The sequence below is a fragment of the Cebidichthys violaceus genome, unplaced genomic scaffold (assembly GCF_023349555.1).
Source record: "Cebidichthys violaceus isolate CVI_PGR_0920_01 unplaced genomic scaffold, fCebVio1.0.p SCAF_7, whole genome shotgun sequence".
NCBI classification, from domain to species: Eukaryota; Metazoa; Chordata; class Actinopteri; order Perciformes; family Stichaeidae; genus Cebidichthys; species Cebidichthys violaceus.
Genome location: NW_027176927.1, coordinates 11,346,452 through 11,366,373, shown reverse-complemented (window position 1 = coordinate 11,366,373; position 19,922 = coordinate 11,346,452). Strand labels below are relative to the sequence as shown.

General features: G+C 40.8%; 1 protein-coding gene across 1 annotated transcript in view; it reads right to left on the bottom strand.

Moving 5' to 3' along the window:
* LOC137891477 (transmembrane protein 65-like) overlaps positions 1–19,922 on the bottom strand; it is a 33,308-nt gene that overhangs the window by 12,934 nt on the left and 452 nt on the right. The window contains exons 2-5 of the mRNA XM_068736093.1: positions 19,492–19,817; positions 5,634–5,678; positions 1,947–2,014; positions 604–658 (exon numbers count right to left, since the gene is read on the bottom strand). Of these exons, the coding sequence (XP_068592194.1) occupies positions 604–658; positions 1,947–2,014; positions 5,634–5,678; positions 19,492–19,777 (454 nt within the window). The 5' untranslated portion in view covers positions 19,778–19,817. The remainder of the gene's footprint in view (positions 1–603; positions 659–1,946; positions 2,015–5,633; positions 5,679–19,491; positions 19,818–19,922) is intronic.

Sequence of the window (19,922 nt, the reverse complement as noted above, 5' to 3'; positions counted from 1 at the left end):
GAAAATGCCTCCTTCTATCGTTGTTTCAAACTGTTGGAGTCCGCTGTGATTTGGAACACCGTCACTCTAACGAGGAAGCAGACATGGAGTGTGACTTGCAGTCTGGTACGGCAAAATGTATATGTGAACCTAAACCAAGTCTAAGGTAATAGTTTGTTTGTGTCAAATCTAAATTTTCTTCAAGATTTTTTTTACCCAAATCTGGCTGTAACGTGAGCAATTTAATTATTAATTTAACTGGACTGATTATGTCTGCAAATATACAAGAAAGCAAACCAGATGGATTATTAAAAGGCGTGTTTAGAGAACTGATCAAAGTTGGCAGCAAACAACATGGATGTTTCTCTTGTTGTCAGTGCAGGTTTAACTTTGTATAATGAAAACCATTCATGACTATAAATGACATCAAAAGAGATAAGATAAGAACAGAATAGTGAAAATACACTGCTTCATTGCCCCTCCAGAAAAAAACACATCTCTCTACCTCACACTCGTGCTTTTGAAAGACTTCTGGACTGTGTGAGTATAGAACTTTATCGATTCAAAAGTATTAATATTTCTTATTAGATACTAAGTTACATTAGGATCATGAGATTCTCTTACCAGCCATAGTTGAAATTCCGAGGATCACGCCGATGGATAACTCAATATGTGTGCCCTGGGAGAAACACACATACAAATCACACACATTATAATTTGTAAGAAAGGAAAGCTTTCAATTTAATTCTGTCATTCTAGAATATAAACCATCAGTGCAAGCTAATGTATGACATGAAATGCGTTTGTTCACATTTTCTTTCTCAATTATATTCAGAGAGGAATACAGATACTACTTATCTAATTGAGGTTAACTTCGTTATCATAAGAGGCTAATTTATGGTCCATGATGCCAGTATGTTTTTTTTATATCTCTAGTAGTGACAACTTCCTTGGTTTAATGTCTAATAACATCGACTATAGGTCTCTCTTCTCTTTACTTTTTAACTTCAAAGGTATTTTCCAAAATGGTTGCAATAGCCTTTAGAAATCTTAAAAAGTTAAAAAGAAGTACTTCTATTGGAAGCTACCATTGGCCATTTTCTGGAAGCTTTTAGTCTTTCGGTTTATGGTTTCCTATCTTTAGTGCAGAGCTCTTATGGAAAGCAGCCAGAGATCTTCAGGCAGAATGCATCAGTTTATCTCACAGTATGTCAGACCTTTACACTTCCATTAAAAAAAACATTTTATCAAATGCACATTTCACAGGCAAATCGAATCAAGCCCAAAAATGTGATTATTTATTGATTTCAATTTTCATACTTTTGCAGTCTACTTTATGAAGAGAAAAGGCAAAAAACTAAATATAGTTTTTATAATATACGCATATTCTTACTTTACTTTTTATGAAAAGTTATGCTCAATTTATTATTTCAGTTTATTCTCTTTTGTTTATTTTATTATATTTTTTCACTGTCCATTTGTTGTTCCATCTCTTTGTAGAGGCCTCCAAGAATTCATTGTATCCGTTAAAAAAAATTCAAAAACCTGCAGTGAAGGCACTCTTTTATTGTTGAAAAAACGTACTGCTCTTCATTCTCCGAGCAGATTGTTCCACTGGGTTTAGATTTAATTATTTGATCAACTTCACAAAGACTTAACAAAGAGTGGGTATAGCTTGTGCCAAGAAAATGATTAAAAGACAAACGAGAAAAGTAAGGACTCTGAGAAACAGACTGAGAGAAAACTAGAAATATACAGAGATATAATTAAAGCAGCATCAAACAAAAAAAACAACGTTTATTTTTTTTCCTCTCCCCCGATGTTTCCATCCAAAGAAAGCTTCCTACGGTAACATATTCTTTGTGCACAGGTTCTCCCGGTGGAAATCAAATTCCCAACACTGAGTAAATCTTTATACCCACTGAGCTGCAGCGGAGCACAAAACTGCATGACGCTGACAGACTTACAGCGACAATCATGATGCAGTTGTCCAGGAATCCAAATCCAACGAATGGGATTGCATTGTGCAGCAGAACTGTAAAATAACAAACAAAACAGAAAGTATGCAGATTGTGTTTATGTCTTCATTAACGAATAACATAATTGAGCCTTGCGGAGTAGAACTTTAACAGAATGAGCACAAAGAAGATACAAAATCATTATATCACTGGACAACAAAATGCTTCTGTGCTGAAAAGAAAATGAAAACTATGAAGCGCCTGTTGGGAGATGCTCGAAATAAACTTGTATTCATTAATGTTTTGAATATGTTGCTGTTACAGATTGAATTGTGGAAGAATATTACAAAAACAGCTGCAGTGTGCAGATTTAGTTTAATCCATATTCTATATATATCTATATACAAGAATACAGTTATAACTTATCTAACTGAGGCTAAATTTGCGTCATCATAAGAGGCCTATTTATGGTCTAAGAATCCAGTATGTTTTGTTTTTTTTAATCTCTAGTAATAATAACTTTCTCTGTTTAATGTCTCAGTGAATGTATTATTAACCCCCGGATATTATTTAGAGTGGGTAAGTCATCATATCTGATTACTGTTGCATGGCCATGGTCATTGGTAGCATTGGCCACCATACAGACCAGCAACAAAACAATAAAGTATTTTTTCTAAACTGGAATGGCTTTCATCTTTAAAATAAAAAAGACTGAGATTCTACCTTGACCTTTTGTGCAAATAGAGTCATAAATATCAAGCAGCTCCACTTCCACACTAAAAAGGCTATCAGAATGTACATATATCTACATAGGGTAATGTATTCGTCTATTTACATGCACAAATAGATTCAGTGTGTGTGTCTTGTGTGTGTAGATGAGATATAACATCTAATATACAGTTAGTGCAGTGAAAGTGAATATTAAATGTCACCAACCGCCCCAGGAAGGTTGAGTCTATTCTAGTGGAGAGCCTAGTCTGAGTTGTTCAAGTGAAGTTCAGTCTAGTTCAAGTAAGTGATCTGCTGCAAAGTGTTGGCTTAGAGCATAATCACTGCTGAATACCAGTCACTTCTGTTCTCAAGCTCTTGATCTGCTGCAGCTCTCCTTCGTTGCCTATGAAGCATTTTCAATTTTGCTGCTTGAGCTCACAAATCCTCTATCATATATTCAAATCTTAAACACAGACTCTACCATAATGTAACACCAGGGGCAACTTTGATTGAATTTTGAAGAGCACTGCATCTCTTGGAGGCAAGACCTGATGCTTCTCTGCAGAAAAGACAAAGTAGAACCTGAGAGTGAAGTCTTCTTAACAGCAGCGAGTGAGCTCTGTGCAGAGAAATTAGACCTTTTGCCTCTTGGCTCTCTAGCATCCTTTAGTATAAAGAAACATTGATTATACAATTTAGTGACGACAGGTCACGTGACTGCGTTTTAAAACATCCAGCAGAGATGTGGTAGCTGACCATGAACTGAACTTCAAACCAACCACACAGCTGTTATGACGACAGCTATCACCAAGGTCTCAAAATTCTAATTTTCCAATGAGAACCTCTTATCTCATCCGGACTCATCTGGAAGTTAAAAGTGGACTCCTGGCTATAGTAGTTCCAGTTAGTACACTTTTTGTTGTACTTGGGAATAAATTATGTAAAGCAGTTTAGGGAAGATTTTTCAGTGCAGAAATTGTTACCACGTAAGATAACCTATAACAGATCTTGTTAGTTTTTGTTTTGTGGGAATTGTTTTTTTTACATTTTTTGATATATCACAACTGATTTAGTCAACTGATGGTCTTGACCCGGATGGTTTTACCCTCCAGCCACACTTTGCTCATGTGGTATAGATATTCTGTCCTTTTCTGTACAGCGGCCTTGCCAGAGGTCCGCTCCCTGTGCTCTCCTGTTTAACAATTCGATCACATCACATCCAACCTGCTGTACCTAATCTTATTTAATGGCAAAGGAAAATTCAGAGCTCTAGAGATTAAAGTCTGCACTGCTCAAACTTCAGAATAATTTAATACCAATATATGTTTTCGAAAGGTATGTAAATTAAAAACAACAGTCTTCATCTTCTTTTGATCCGGTGGAACAAATGAGACCATAGTTGAGACAATTTCATCGGCAAACTTCAGCTCCAAATAGCATTCACACACTGAGTTTAGTCTGCAAAAAGGAAAAAGCTTTACAACAGATTACAGTTCTACAGTTTATTTCATGATTTTTAGGTCTGAGTGTTATGACTAAATGTCGAATGGATCTGTCTTTATAGTTATGAAAAGACACGTTTTCCAAAGAAGTCATCGACACTCGAAGCAGGAGAAAAGCAAAGCAACAATAGACACAACACTAATTTGCTGTCTCGAGGAAAATCAGGAGTGCCGTGTTCGATGCTGTCAGCCGGCTTAGTTGATGTTTCTTTCCAAAGTTTCACTGGGCTGTGTTGTCTTTGTTGTAGAGCCAACGCCGGAAAAACAGCATTTCAGCGCCAGAGAAACACCGAGCTTTAGAGGGGAGATTTCTCACATGATGTCTCTGCTTTTTGCTTGTAGTGAAATATCTCTTTGTCAAACAAAGGTTGATATGAACTACATTGGGTTAACCAGCTGTTTCAACCTCTCAGCAGGAGGAGTGGAAGCTGAGGTCATGTCAGTAACTGAGCAGCGCACTGTGAAGTATGCCTTCATAGGCTTTTAGCGGAGTGTGTGGAGGTGGATTACCTATGTTTGAGTGTCACAGAGTGTGATAAATCATCTGCAACACATTCTATAGATCATTACCAACTCACATACAAAGAGCTTCACATTGCAAGTGAAATTCATTTTCGGTATCATGGCCGGAAGTAAATATCTAAATTGGTTATCTTCCTTTGGGTGTCTTTTTTCCCCTCTCTCTGCTAAATGTGCTAAATCAGTTGTGTTTTAAAGCAACTTTTTGTTTTGCATTTTTGCATTTTTACATTTCGTGTTTCTTTTTTTAAATCCATAATTTATTAGTGTTTATTGACCCAAGCAAGACTTTGAGTGGAAGCAAATGGGGATCTTACAAACCATAAACATGGCTCAATAAATGTACTGTATAAAAGGCTATTAGCTGTCCAGACAGTGCATATTACTGTGGAGTCTGTTTACAGTCAGGAGTTGATATCTGGACGGTTTGTTTTCTTGCTTTCCTTTAACAGTATGTGTGTTTGTGTTGTCCTCTGCCAACTGTGGCCCAGCATAACAGAGTAGCTACATACTGTCTGCTTTGTGTCATAAAGTGACAGGGCCATCATTTTGCAGCTTGTCATCTTCTCTCATCGTCATTTGTCTCACCTAAACCATTTTCTGTTACTGATATTCTCAGGTACCAATTTCTTTGGGACATCAGGGGCGATAGCTAATTTCATATCTGTTCAACGTACAACCCTATTAGCCAGGTTCATATAGAGTATTTCCTTTTTTTTGGGGAGACCATGGAAACAAAGTATGAACCACAATAACCTGCTCATTAATAAAGACTGATCTTCATTAATCTTCCTGGTTAATTGATGTTTAAATGAGGGATCAATCCAGGCGGTAATGCTACAAGATTAATCATCATCAGTGTACTCCTTCAATCAGCCCTCTACACCAACAAAAATGGTAAAATAAACATAAAGAGTCATTCGAAAACATCCACCAGGATGAGATAAAAAACAAAACTGCTTACCATATCTTAACTCTGCTGAAGTAGGTGGTGCAACTTCCAGCTGCCCTGAAAAAGAAGAGAAGAAGAAGAAAACGTATTATAAAGCATTCGCATCTCCTGTGGCCTGTTATTCTATGGGGGGGGGATAAATGTCAGACAGTTCTTAAATGGCAAAGGCCTATCAGTCAGGACCTTTCAGACACAGAGGGAACAAGTAGCAAGGGAGAGAGACGAGGACATTTTAGCAATGTGTCAGAGGAGATGAAAGGGAGCGAGGGAGCGGAGCGAAGAGCACCTCCCTCGTTACCAGACACAAATGAGGGCAAAAGTGGTGTCAGCAAGTGATAATTCTGCTGCCAATCAGGCCTCATAGGAAGCTTACTGGCACACTGATGATAATTGGTGTGTGTGTGTGTGTGTGTGTGTGTGTGGTGACTGAACAGACACAAAGAGGTTGAAGGTGTGAGCTCTTTGCGTCCTACCTTCATGTCAAGTGCTGACCTCATCCGACACAAGCTGGATGAAAATAAAATGACTACTGAGATCCGACCACATTTGTTCTACATTTTGACACTAAAGTCAAAAGGAAAAGAGCTAAGTTAAAGAGCTGTAACATCCATCTGTCGAGAGGTCGTAGAATAGAATAAGTGTCACACCGGATGTGCCACATTAACACAACAGTCGCTGAGCTGTGACGTGCTGTAAAACAAGAGATAATTACTTTGGTTTCAAGGCTGAAGACAGGGAAGCTAATTTCCTTTGCACATTCTGTGAAATTGCATTTGTATTACTGAGGTCAGTGGAAATGTTAGTCCACATAATGAAGTCTGTTCCATCACTTGCAGGTTATTGCACTACTGCAAGGCAATCCAGGCTGGAGCAGATTTCTTCAAACACAGTCTGTCTCCAACACTCAGATACACAAGCGTGCACTCATACACATGCACACTTGCAATCCCCAAAACACTAATCCCACTGAGTTGCTGCATTTGCAAATGCCAAATATGCTTTCCAAGTACTGACTCTAGGACTAGCTAGGGACCAACTTTTTACAATGCCATGTTAAATACACTACAAGGGACTTTTATTTTGTGTTGAATGGTTGCTCATTGGATGAAAGTGGTAGTTTTTCTGAGCACCAGCGTCTCTTCAGAAAAACCTTTTATTTTACTGCAGCGGGGGTCTGACAGTCTGCCTCACTCAGTCCTGGTTCTGGTTCTCCCATGCCTCTCTTCCCTCTAGCAGTTCCAGCAATATCACCGGGCCTCCAGTTAAACGCTCCACACAGTAACTTTAAATGCATGTTTACATTGCTATCACTTTACAGGTAAACTATCCACTTTATAATATTAAAACTTATGCTGGAAAAATAAATAAAATGCAAAGACCATAAAAACTAAAAACATCTGCCTCCATCCTATCTGCTGTCCCCACCCATCTCTAATCTCCTTCTCACTTCCTCCTTTCCTACAACACCTCTACAACCTGAGCCTGAAGCAGGAGGAAGTCCCGGTGCTGTGGAAGACGTCGTGCCTGGTTCCTGTTCCTAAGAAGACGACTCCATCTGGCCTCAATGACTACCGACCAGTTGCCCTCACATCCCATGTGATGAAGGTGCTGGAGAGGCTGGTCTTGGCCCACCTCCGACCGCAGGTGAAATCATCACTGGACCCTCTGCAATTTGCATACCAGCCTCATGTGGGAGTGGACGACGCCATCATCTACCTGCTGCAACGAGCTCAGTCGCACCTGGATGGAACCGGTGGCTCTGTGAGAATCACTTTCTTTGACTTCTCCAGTGCATTTAACACCATCCAACCAGTGCTACTGAGTGAGAAGCTGCGGGAGGTGGGGGTTAACACGTCCACTGTCTCCTGTATCACTGACTACCTCACAGGCAGACCACAGTTTGTCCGACTGGGCCGTGTACTGTCTGATACGGTGGTCAGTGATACTGGAGCCCCACAGGGAACTGTTCTGTCTCCCTTCCTGTTCACCTTATACACCACTGACTTCCAGTACAACTCAGGGTCATGCCATCTGCAGAAGTTCTCTGATGACTCTGCAGTGGTCGGGTGTATAAGGGACGAACGGGAGGAGGAGTAAAGGGCAGTAGTGGATGACTTTGTGGAGTGGGCCGGTAGAAATCACCTGCTTCTGAACGTGGCCAAGACCAGAGAGATGGTGGTCGACTTCAGGAGGAGGACGACGGCTCCACAGCCGCTGAGAGTTCTGGGAGAGGACGTGGACATGGTGACGGAGTACAAGTACCTGGGTGTCTCCATCGACAGCAGACTGAGCTGGAAGGCCAACATCAACGCTGTGTACAAGAAGGGGATGAGTCGACTCTTTTTCTTGAGGAAACTTCGATCCTTCAACGTGTGCAGCAAGATGTTGGAGATGTTCTACCAGTCTGTTGTGGCCAGTGCACTGTACTTCGCCGTAGTCTGCTGGGGGAGCAGCATTGGAGCCGGAGACACCAACAGACTTAACAAACTGGTTAAGAAGGCCGGCTCCATCATCGGCTGTAAACAAGACTATCTGGAACAGGTGGTGGAGAGGAGGACACTGAAGAAACTATTATCCATATTGGATAACCAGGACCACCCTCTCCACCACCTACTGCAGGGACAGCGGAGCACTTTCTCCAACAGAATGATCCAGCTCCGCTGTCATAAGGTCAGGTACAGGAGAACATTCCTGCCTACTGCTATAAGACTGTACAATAAATCACCTCGGGCCAAATCAAATCGTTAAACCTCTGCACTACTGTTTATTTAGTTGATTTAATATTATTCTGTTCTATTCACTGTGTATATAGTGTGCATTTTTTATATAACATCTTTACTATATTATAACTGTATATATTGTGACATGTGTATTTTTCTTGTATTTTTCTTTTTCTTTTTATATAATATTAAGATTTTTTACCTGTGACCTATTGCTGCTCTGTAACCTATTGCTGCTTGTAACAAAATAATTTCCCCTCGCGGGATCAATAAAGTTAGTATCTATCTATCTATCTATCCTTTCCTTTCAGGACTCAGTGTCGCATTACAAGCTTCACGCTACGGTCTTCAGTTCAACCCTCGTCTCATATTGCTGATGGACAACTATCTGGCCCTTCCATCAGCAAGAGAGTAAAAACACTGCCGACACATTCACAAAGACGCACACAAACATAAGCTCACCGTCAGTGCTTACACATAGCCTCCAGCCTCTGCAGCAGCGCGTGCATCTTATTTCACAGGTTTTTGGAAAATCCTCTCAGGCACTAAAGCATAAACTATCAAACTACAAGACAGGAACAAACTGCCATAGAGGGAGGTTTACCCACAGAAAACGGATGGCTTTGGCAATTAAGTACCAGAATACATATATTACTCATCCATGGGTTGTTCTAGGATTTAATTAAAGGCTTTCAATGATCCTCCTGTGCTCATCTGTGAGCCGATGCGTCAGTGTACTGCTGCATTAACCGCACAACTTTTCTCACTGAAACTTGATGCTGAATTGTTCTCAGCTGTTTTATTATCGAACCGCCAGGCTAGGCCAGTGATCATTCTGATACATAGTTCTAATCTGTCCCATCTTGACATGATAGAAATGATGGAATACATCATTGTGGCCCAAATCAGAAGCCTGTTCCTGCTACATTTTCAATCACTTAAAAAGAATGAGGCCAAACGAAAAAGCAACTGAGTCACCGACTCATCACTAGTCACATGAAAATTCCCATTAACGAGATACAGAATCCCTTGAAGACTTTTCTCTCCCAGTCCACTGGGCTTCTTCCAGCTATATATTAGAACTGCGATAGCTGACACGGCTGTCTATTCCCCTAAGAACTCCTCTGGTATAAAGTATTGAATGCATGGTCCCTTTAATACCCCCGAGGCTACTTTCTCCAAAGAATTCAATTCCAGCAGACACGAGTGGTGAAAACATTTATTGGGCTGTGATAAGTATGTAACCACGAGCATGATTAAAAACCAAAGCAGCCATGTTTCATTCAAACCTCAAACCTTCTCTTATCTTGTATCCTGCTACTGCAGAATCATCAGCGTTTCCAGAATTGTGCTTCTTGAAGAGTTGCTGTGGGTTGAATTCTATGTCTGCTGGTTTTGTATGCAAACTACATGAATATATAATATCTATAAATAAAAATTCTATATTTTAAATGAAATGATCTACATTTCCTATTCAGACAGCCAGATGGCATTAACTCTAAAAAGGCTCACACTGAGGTGCTCACATCCATCTCCAAACATTTACATCTTTGTGTGGTGGTTGGTTGGATTTTACCGCAAGATTTTTAGCTTCACTTTGCTGTTTTTTATTGCTTCCTCAGCTGCTTGCTGCTCAGAAATGTCTGTTTGAGGTAGCAAACACAAGCACCCAAGTCCTCTTTAGCTTTTATTGTTTTAAGGCGAGGTAAAAGTCACACTTTCCTGTCTCTGTTTTGCCGTGACAAATGGCTCATTCCACACTTTGTCTCTTGGTGCCGATACATCATGAAATTGAAGTGGGAACAGAGTTTCGGAAATTGGAGATAAGTCTGTAAAGGAACTGAAAAGCCAAGTTCTCTCTCAGTAAAACAGTTATATGATATATAGAGGCAATACAATTTTCTGCAAATTCAGGTGTTGGGTTATAGTGGTAGAAACTAGAAAATTTTTACCCATTTCAGGGACATTTTTCATCACTGTGCAGCAATACAATGCAGTTTGTGTGCGTGCGTGCGTGCGTGCGTGCGTGTGTGTGTGTAATTGCCTATGTTAGTGTGTGTGTGTCTTGGGTTTTGTCTAGCAAACGTAAAATCATTGTTTTCCCCTCTGGGCCTTATTGATTTTTGAGTTGCACTCACACAGAGAAGTGATTCTCATGATCAGAGTGTGGTTTGATACAAGACCGACTGCTGTATGAAGGGGCATGGTGTGTGAATATAAGCATGCGTTTCAGTATGAATTTATATCATCTGATTATCTGCAGGTTGTGTGTGACCGAGCGTGTGTGTGTGACCGAGCGTGCGCGTGTGTTCAGCAGAACAGGAGCAATAGAAGGCTATAGCAATTCATCAACCGCACTGCACCTTGCTATTCTCCTTTGATTTATGCGACAGGAAGGAGCAAATTTCACAGCACACAGAATATGGGTCAAGATGTCGGGATAGTCATTAGTATGGAAAAGGGAATTTATTTTTGGTGGCAGCACTTTTGGAAAAGTTTGAGGTTGAAATTAATCTGTGCTAGAATGGGTGATTAGATTTTCAAAATAACTAGTAGAATATATGTAAACTATTTCAATTTAATATGCAATCAATGGAATATTTCTGCATCTAACTGGATTAGATTTTGCTAGTAGTATAATGTAGTTTAGATAAAAAAAAATTACTGAGTCCACCGTAAGATTGTGATTTGCATATAAATGCTCATTTTGAGGAAAGCCTATTTATTTCTGTTTGTCTGCTGACCTTTAACAACCCCTCACGTCCTACTGCTACAGCAGGACACGTCACAATTTCAAATACTTTGTCTTCTGAGGGGAAAATAGTATGCTCCCAGTAAATGCAAAATTAACCAGTCAGTATATACTGTACCTGTGGGAGGAAAATACGAAGCATTGGGGCATAGCATAACACACACACACACACACACACACACACACACACACACACACACACACACACACACACACACACACACACACACACACACACACACACACACACACACACACACACACACACACACACACACACACACACACACAATCCTTGAAAATATCCCTCTGACAAATGGCAAACCACAAGCAACAGGAGTAACAGATGAAAATAGCCTCATTTCCTCTGCATCTTAAAATGGGCACCCAGCCAGTAGGAACAAAGGACAAAGCACAGACAAGAACAAGAGAAACATTTTTAATTGAGCAATGGGCTGCCTAACACTAAATACCTCACACTAAAGGCAGTTTACAATGACTCCCCCTGCGGTTTCTGGTAACCCACACAGATATATAGTTCCTGGGAGACCATGCATTTTACATCACAGGATGATGGGGATACACAGATTCCACCTATACTACAGTAAATGCTCACCACATTCTTGTTGCGAGTGGACCCAAATCGTGCAGCAGTCCTCTCGTTCACAGTAATGGTTCTCAAAGCTGGCAACAAATGTCAAGCTGGTTTTCTATCGTTCAAGTTAATTGCAGTTAATTGCACACACCTGGCCTCATAGATGTGTATTAATCGTTGATCAGACTGCTAGAATTAACACCCCTACTCACCAACGGCACAAACAGAACACATGCACAGGTGTTTTCACTTATTCGTGCTAATGACAACTGCTGCGTAGGTGTGTACGGACATCTTCCTGACACCCTTTTATTGCTTCTGCTTAGTGTGGGACAACTTTACATTTGTATGATCCATTGGGCCGTACCGGCATGATGCATTTTACTGTTCATATCAGCAAGTGCAGGGAAAATTCCTTAAACATTGACACAAACTATATTGACTATACAACTATAAAATAGAAAGCTGCTTATTGAGGGACAGTTTTACAAGACGAAGCTGCATCTTTCAGCTTGAGCATAACATTTGCAATTGTTATGCAGAATAAAGCAGTAATACTTCCATGTGGTTTTGTCCATCTCCATTGTTTACCATACTGCTAGTGAGCTACATGTTGTATTGTGCTTACCAATACTGGAACAGCACAAACTAGGATTCATTAGTTCAGTTGGAATAAACCTACTCTTATATGGAGTTGACCATAACAAACTCAAAACATGACTCCCCTACATTCAAACCTGAAAATGGTACATCCCCAGCATCAAACTGCAAACGTGAAAAGTTAGTAGATAGTTTGTAAATAAAGTAGAGTGTTTCATTTTGGCAAAAAGCTGTTAGGAGAGTGAATATTGGACTCAGTAACTGCTGAATGTGTAAACATGCTGCTAACAAGAAAAAACATCCACTGTTATAAATCCCATCTATCCAACTTTAATATCATTGAGACAGGCCAGTCAAGGGAGCAGCCAGTGAAGTCAATTCAGCAGCAAGGTAAGCCACTTAGTATCTTCCCGAGTTAAACCTACAAAGCAGTAAATGCAGGGCATGAAAGGAATACAAACCTTAATATCTACTTTAAGGTGCTGACTTTACTCTTGTGGGACTGCAGGGAAATCAGCAGCCATGGCGACTGCGTAGCAAGGTCAGTTACAGAAGCCTCTGAGGGGCCCAGGTACAAACCAAGGAGAAAAATGGGAGGTAGGATGTGCAGTGTGTTTTGGTACATCTCATAGAAGTGTGAAAGGGAGGGACAGAATGAGAGCAGATAAGGGGAAAAAGATAGCGAGTGAAGAGGCGACAGAGCAAAAGAAATGAAAGAGGCAACAGTTTGGAGGTAACAAAAAAGTGAAGGTGTGTTGGCTTTAAAGGTCATATTGTCCCATGAGAAAAGCAGCAAATGATCCATCACTGTCTTTTACGCTCTCAAGATCATGACCTCGTGATTGAATGGACAGGATCACAAAAACAAACACCACCTTGAATATCAAACACATGTAAAATCTTGGGGATCTCAGCATGCCTACATTTAAGTGTGCAGCAAGCATTTTGTCCAAAAGGCAGTTTTAGACTAACTTTATTTCTGTAAGTTAAGCTAAAACCTTTTGACAGCATGCAATTTGTGTTGATAAATCAGAAAGCCATGCAGTATTATGTTTGCAAGTGCCTTGGGTAACTTGAGTAGGTTGCTAACACATAGCATTAGCTCGCTAACAACTTACTCGTCCCATCATTATTTGAGTTATCACCGCTAAGACACAGTGCTAAGATAATCTTTTGACATGCTAAAATGTAATGCTTTTAGCTAGCTACAGGCATTTTGTTAGCGCTTCAGCCCAAATGCACACCTGTCTACAATCAGCTCAGCTCACCACTACACCTGCCTGTCACCTGCTCATCAGCTTGCAGTATATCTACAGCTATTCAACCACTCCTCGCCAGACTGTTGTTTCAGCCTTAGTGGTAGCTACACTTCAAGGCCAACTCAGTAGATATTCCCAGTGATTCTGCTTCATCGTGTTTCGTATAACTACCCTGTGTCTGTGTGTCTGTCTGTCATCCTGCCAGATATCACCTAGCTTCAAAGCTAACGCTGCTTACCACGCTTCTCCCACATTCCCCGCTCACACCATCATCTCTATCTATTCCTTACCGCTGGCACCAGACTCCCGTTCCCAGTCATCAAGCTTTCATCCAGATCCTTTGTTACAATAAAAACTCTCTTCTTTCCATGTAAGCCTATCTGTGTCCCGGGTCCACGTGTGTTCATAACAAAAGTATCCTTCAAAGGAAAAAAACTCACTCATTATCATCATCGCTCTGCCTATTTTTTTTTTTCCAGCATCAGCAACAACAGGTATCACTTAATGTTTTGGGGTTTAGCACCCACTGCCGTTTAGGGAAGTTTCCAATGAATATCCGCTCAGTCTGAAAACTCCTTGGCACACTGAGACTGATTAATTATTAATGGCTGCAGCTCTGTTGTTGGCAGCAAACTGCACTCAATTAATACACACAGCATGTTATTACAGTCTATGTGATGAATACTGTGTATTCTGGACACAAATTACCAGACAAATGTCACAGCAACAATGTCCAATAATAGAAATTACTATCTGGCATGTTACTAACTCTAGTAATTCAACGTGAATCACTGTTGTTTTTTAGAAAGTCAAGTAAAAGCACGATGGCAGCGACATAACAGTGCAATTTGTTGAAATGTTCAACAATGCAGATGCCTCCACTCTTATTTATAACAGACTGAAGAGAGTCACTTGTGTTTGTGCATGGGTCACAGCAGGTGAAATGTCACCATGGACTACCATTATGCAGCAGCGTATATGAATTAGACATTCAATTCACCTAAGACTGAATGAGCTGAGGCAGAATGGAGAAATAAAAAGGTGCTCTCCTTTGTCCCCATACAGGAAATGGCTTCCCCTTTCAACAAAAAAAGGAGGAATATTCAAAATAGACACACCTGAAGAAAGAGTATGAAAGCTTTGATCCTGGTTTCATTATACCGGCTGAATCTGCTTTCCCCCTACAGTACTTCTCCACGCTCTGAGCCATGCAGGGAAAGTGCTTCCATCTCCTCTCCTCTCACATTTTCTTTTCCAGCAGCAGGACTGAAGGAAAGCCACGTTAGTGTAGTGGATGTCACTGAGTCACTCAGTAGCTGATGATCCCAGATGGCATTCAGTCATTCATGAATCTGCTACATCTCCAGCTCTGCTTTCCTTCTCCTCCAAATCTTTGCTTTGTTTCTCTTTAAGGATGGAGAAGGACTCCTGTATTTTTGTATATTGAACATGATACTTTAATATGCAATAACAGCCTACTCTATGTTCCTGGTGTGAGAGGTCTGTGAGAAATAGGTTTTCCTATTTCCACAAAAACATCGGTATAGATCAGCATTTACTCCTGGTAGATTATTTCTCCTCTTCAAGGTTTATGAACTATACAGTGTCAAATATCATATTAATTATGCCTTAAAATGTGTTATAATGTAAAAAAATAAAATAAAAAGCTTTTGTGACCAGGTTTATAAGTTGTCCTTCAGGAACTCGTATCATTCAAACTAATAATTCAACTAATATTCAAAGATATATATCACAGTCTTATTTTCCAGAATTATCATGCTTGATTTCAACCATGCCTACTTTGGATTGAAAATAACGAGGTTAGTATGTTCACTAAATTAATATATTTCGGGGAAAATTATGTATTTGGGGGTTTACTGAAGGAATCTGGAGATAAGATCCTGATCATCACAGTGTGGTCCTTTTATTCAATATCTCTATCAATATTTTACACTTCCAATGAGAATCACTAGAACATTATCTAATGTATCCTAACTTAATAATTCATATTTTCTTTGTTTGATATGACTATCCCAGTCCCTGCATTAGTTGGTTAGTTATTTCAAATATTTATATTTCTGCAGCATGTAAAGGCCCGTGGAACAATCACTGAGCTGGTCTCTGACAGTCATTCCTGAGGCTTCATGACAATGAGTCATCAGGATGCTGTTTATCCTCTAAATATCTCTGCCTTCATCTCACCTCACCTCTGTCTTCTAACTGACTTTCCTTCTTTTGTTGCCTTCTCTCCTCCTGTTTCTCTTAGAATGGGGCATTTCTACCTGCACAAGAGCTCCTCAAACCTCCTGAATGGACCTTAAATCCCCTCCAGTGAGGAGAATGTACTTACAACTTGCGTCTTCCTAACCCTTTATTTTGTCTCCACTCAAAGTATCTCGGCTGTTGCTACTCCCTGTCCCCAAAATGCTTAGCGGACATTTGTCTGGAGAATAAAGTAGAAAACGTTTGAAACAATTTGGGAAAAAAACAAACAAACTGTGAAGTGCTTACCAGCCTTCAGTTTGAATGACACTGCTCTTATGACAGATTTGGCAAAACTCTACGGTTTCCTTCTCTGATCCACCGAATCTGCGTTTACAGCACTACTGTATATGCACAATGACAAACAACCCATTTCACAACTTCAATTGTCTACCGACACTGCAGTTCTCCTCAGCTCTACGGAGTGTTTAAGCATCAACTCAGTGGTTTCATTTTACTGCTCACAACTTTATTGTGATCAACTAGTTTCCATCTGCAGCAGTCAGCTGTTTTCAGCTTAAAACTCTGATACACAGACTGTATGCTACCTGCCCAGCACCAAACGGCAGACAGACAAAGTAAGCGACCAGCTGGTGATGATCATAGTGGAGCATTTAGCAGCTAAAGAGCCAGATATTTCCCTCAGGAGTTGGTGGTGACCAAAACAGAGCTAAAAGGAGAACGAATATTGGACTTGTATTCAGAAATCCAGAAGACCAGGACTACAACTCAAGATAAATGTTGCTGTGTGTCTACACGATGTGTAAACAAACAACTGTTTGCTAAAACAAACTGGAAAAAATATGAGTAAACTGACTAAATGTTCTGGCAGGCTTCTTGTATCGTAACATGTGTAACCTAAATCTAAGAGCACAATCCAGAAGGTGAATTAGTTCAGTAAACATTCAGTAAACATGCCTCAAACAGCGTGGACCTCCACTAACCCGAGGACTGCCCAGTACGAAGATACAGAATGTAAGGGAGCTTTAGGCTCAGGCAGACATCCACTTTCCCCACTATTCAGCGAACCTGCATATAAACATGAGGAAAATAAGGGCTTCGCTCCAGGTGTCCTGCAGCCAGCCTCTAAGTAGAATCATGATGGGTGTTGATGAGCCTGTCTAACAAAATCAATCTCTCAGCCGGCAAGTCAGTGAGAGAGTGAGTCGACCGGTCCAGCAATCACTGATTCAGCTGGTCTGCAGCCCGGCACATACAGTAGGTAAGACAATCCCAGAGGGTTTTCATAGCGTGAAGGTGAGGATGTCAGGGAGCGCCAGCCAGGCAGGCCCCATAGGTGAGAATAGAGGAAAGGAGCCGTCCTCTACAGTCACCTCAGTACCCTGGCAAACACTATTCTCTCTTCTGTGGTTGAGAATTCATGGTGGTTATGAATCCTACAAAATATGAAGTTGTGTGTCTATCTTTTCGGGGTTGACACAAAAACCTCACTTGCTGTATAGTCCTCTTTTGTATTTCATAGAAGCTCAAAATCTAGCTAGAAATGTCATAACATCTCTCCATTTTCATGCCACGCTGTCTGCTTATTAAAGAAGCATGATATTCTCCGATATTGCACGACAATGTCATGCTCATGTGGAATTTTGCGGCGTTTGCTCGGTGTTGATATTGCACAGGGATGGCTCGCAGCATGTGGTCAGGATGCAATCATCCACATCCGACAGGAAAATAATAATGTACTATTAGGTAGTGCCGGGCGTGGAGAATCTTATTGAAGCGCCTCGTAATGATGGCCGGCAACAATTCCCTCTGTCATTTCCCCAGAGTCAGGATACACAGTGGGAATGAGGAAGGGGCGACTTTCTGTATTTCTTTTCTTCGAAACAAGGCAATTTCCCCTGTGCAATGAGGGGGAAACAATTTAGTTGGAATCAAACAGGGGCAAATGTTATTAGCAATAATTATCACCAAAGGTGTGAACACTAAACAACATATGATGGTCTGTGAATAAAACAGAAGTGTTCATCTGTTTAACAATATAACCCTCCAAGCTTTACAATCATTGCTATGGTCTTCAAGGCCATCTCTGTAAATCACCACTTTTAACATTATTATCGCGGCCAAAATTACAACTGTAACCTACTGAGAAGAAACAGTACACACATGCCATATTCATAGCAACTGATGCATGCATGTTCAACATTCAGCAGTGTGATGCTAAATGGCTTAAAGCAGCCTGGTTTACAATGACTGAGAGTCCAGCTAGTTGGTCAAGTAACAGGAAGAAGAGTATCCATAAAATAAGAACAATCCAATTGTTGGTGCAGTAGAATTGAGAGACTATCGGGATTATTGTGATTTTTAATCTTCTGATGCCTGAGATATTTGAGGCTACCCTGCAGGGTGTCCCACAAGTAATCATTTGTCCATCATGAGACACTACAGTAAACAAGGCTCCACTGTAAACTTCTCTTACTCCCCAGAAGTTCTACAGGAATAAAGCAACAGTGCTTTTTTCTTTTATCCGCAATTCTAGAGCTCTGATATCAATATCAATGTTTTCACTGACAAAGTCAAAAGGAGCATTGATTACGTTTCCAGGATATATAATTCAAATTTTATTTTATTTTTCAATAGCCGCAGAGTTGCATTCCACATTAAAAATCCAATATCCAACAATTTGGCAGGCATGAAACTTAAAGTCATGAGACAAATTTACGAGAATCTATTTTTAGGTTGAGATGACATGAGCTCAGAGCAGCACACGACCAAAGAGAACCTCATGCTCTGCAGAGCATCTTCATCATCACTCATGTCTTTCCTCTTTCTCTCCCTCTATTCTCTTCTATCTCCGTATCGGTCGACCCATTTCCTTCCTTTTCTCTGCGTCTGTGGGACATCCACCGTGCTCCTCCACTAGTCTCATAGTTTCATTCTTATGTGTCATGAAACCCCCCAAAAAAATCTGATACCATTTTTAGACATCCGAGTGTCCGCATAATTTATCTGAAAGCCACAACCCTGGGCTTTGGTACTGAGTGACACTGTAGTCTACTCCCTACTGACATACTGTGTGAGTGATGCTTGATGTGGAAAAAAAAGAGTTGCAGTTATGGCGACACGCTGTATTGATCCATGCCAATAGATTCTCTTTTCTCTCAGGGAGGTCATAGGTCAGAGATCAGGGTCGGCTGCATAGCAGCACAGAGGGATTATCTGTCCGTCTCCGTGGAACTACGGTGTGATGCTTTAGAAAAAACTAGGCTTTACACAGACTCTTCCAACGTTTTTAGACTTCCATTCCCCATCAGGAGATTCCAATCACAGCTGTGATGTTATCAACACTATACTCTTAACTACACTACATGTTACTTCATCTCGTTACAGCCTGTCCCCTGATACTGGAGCCTGGAACTGTAGCTTATGTCAATAGTGATTACACTGATAGGTGAACATTTAACCCTTACAATCAATAGCTTGTCAATACATGTAGTGTCCAGTGGTTAACAATAGTTTTAACTAGGGCGTACTGTTGATGATGACTATGATGCAAAAAACATTATCCACCAGTTTTAAATGATTTCAATAAGACATTTTCAGATGTCCGTTATATATTAGTCATGTATTAGGAAAGCAGCATCGCCATTGGTTTTCCTGCTGTATTCCACTTAATATGAAAATGCATTCAATACATCACGCTGTACTGTAGCATATCACTTACCTTGAGCGATAGCTATGGACTCGAACTTGTGCAGCTCTCGCAGCAGACAGGTACGCTCAGACGGATGGAGAGTATAAATAAACTCCTTGGCTCCACGGGACGAGTCGAGGGGCTCCACGGGCTCCTTCAGCGGGTGTGTGCCCAGGTTACACCGCTGCACCAGCATGAACTGCGAAGAAGAGGCTAAAACGGGTAGATGGTGGTTGCCGAGTCCGGCTGTGGCCAACCGGGTCCCGGCTCTCAAAGAGAGGGCGGGCCGCAGGACTCTCCGCAGGCAGGGCAGCATCGCTGGGATGGGGGGGAAGGTAGAGCAATGCGCCGGGAACCTGATGGAGAAAGAGAGTGGAGGACAGTACAACAGGCCTAGTTACCACCACATACGACAAGCCGCTTTATTACATATTTTGGCCATAATTTCAAATATTCGCTGC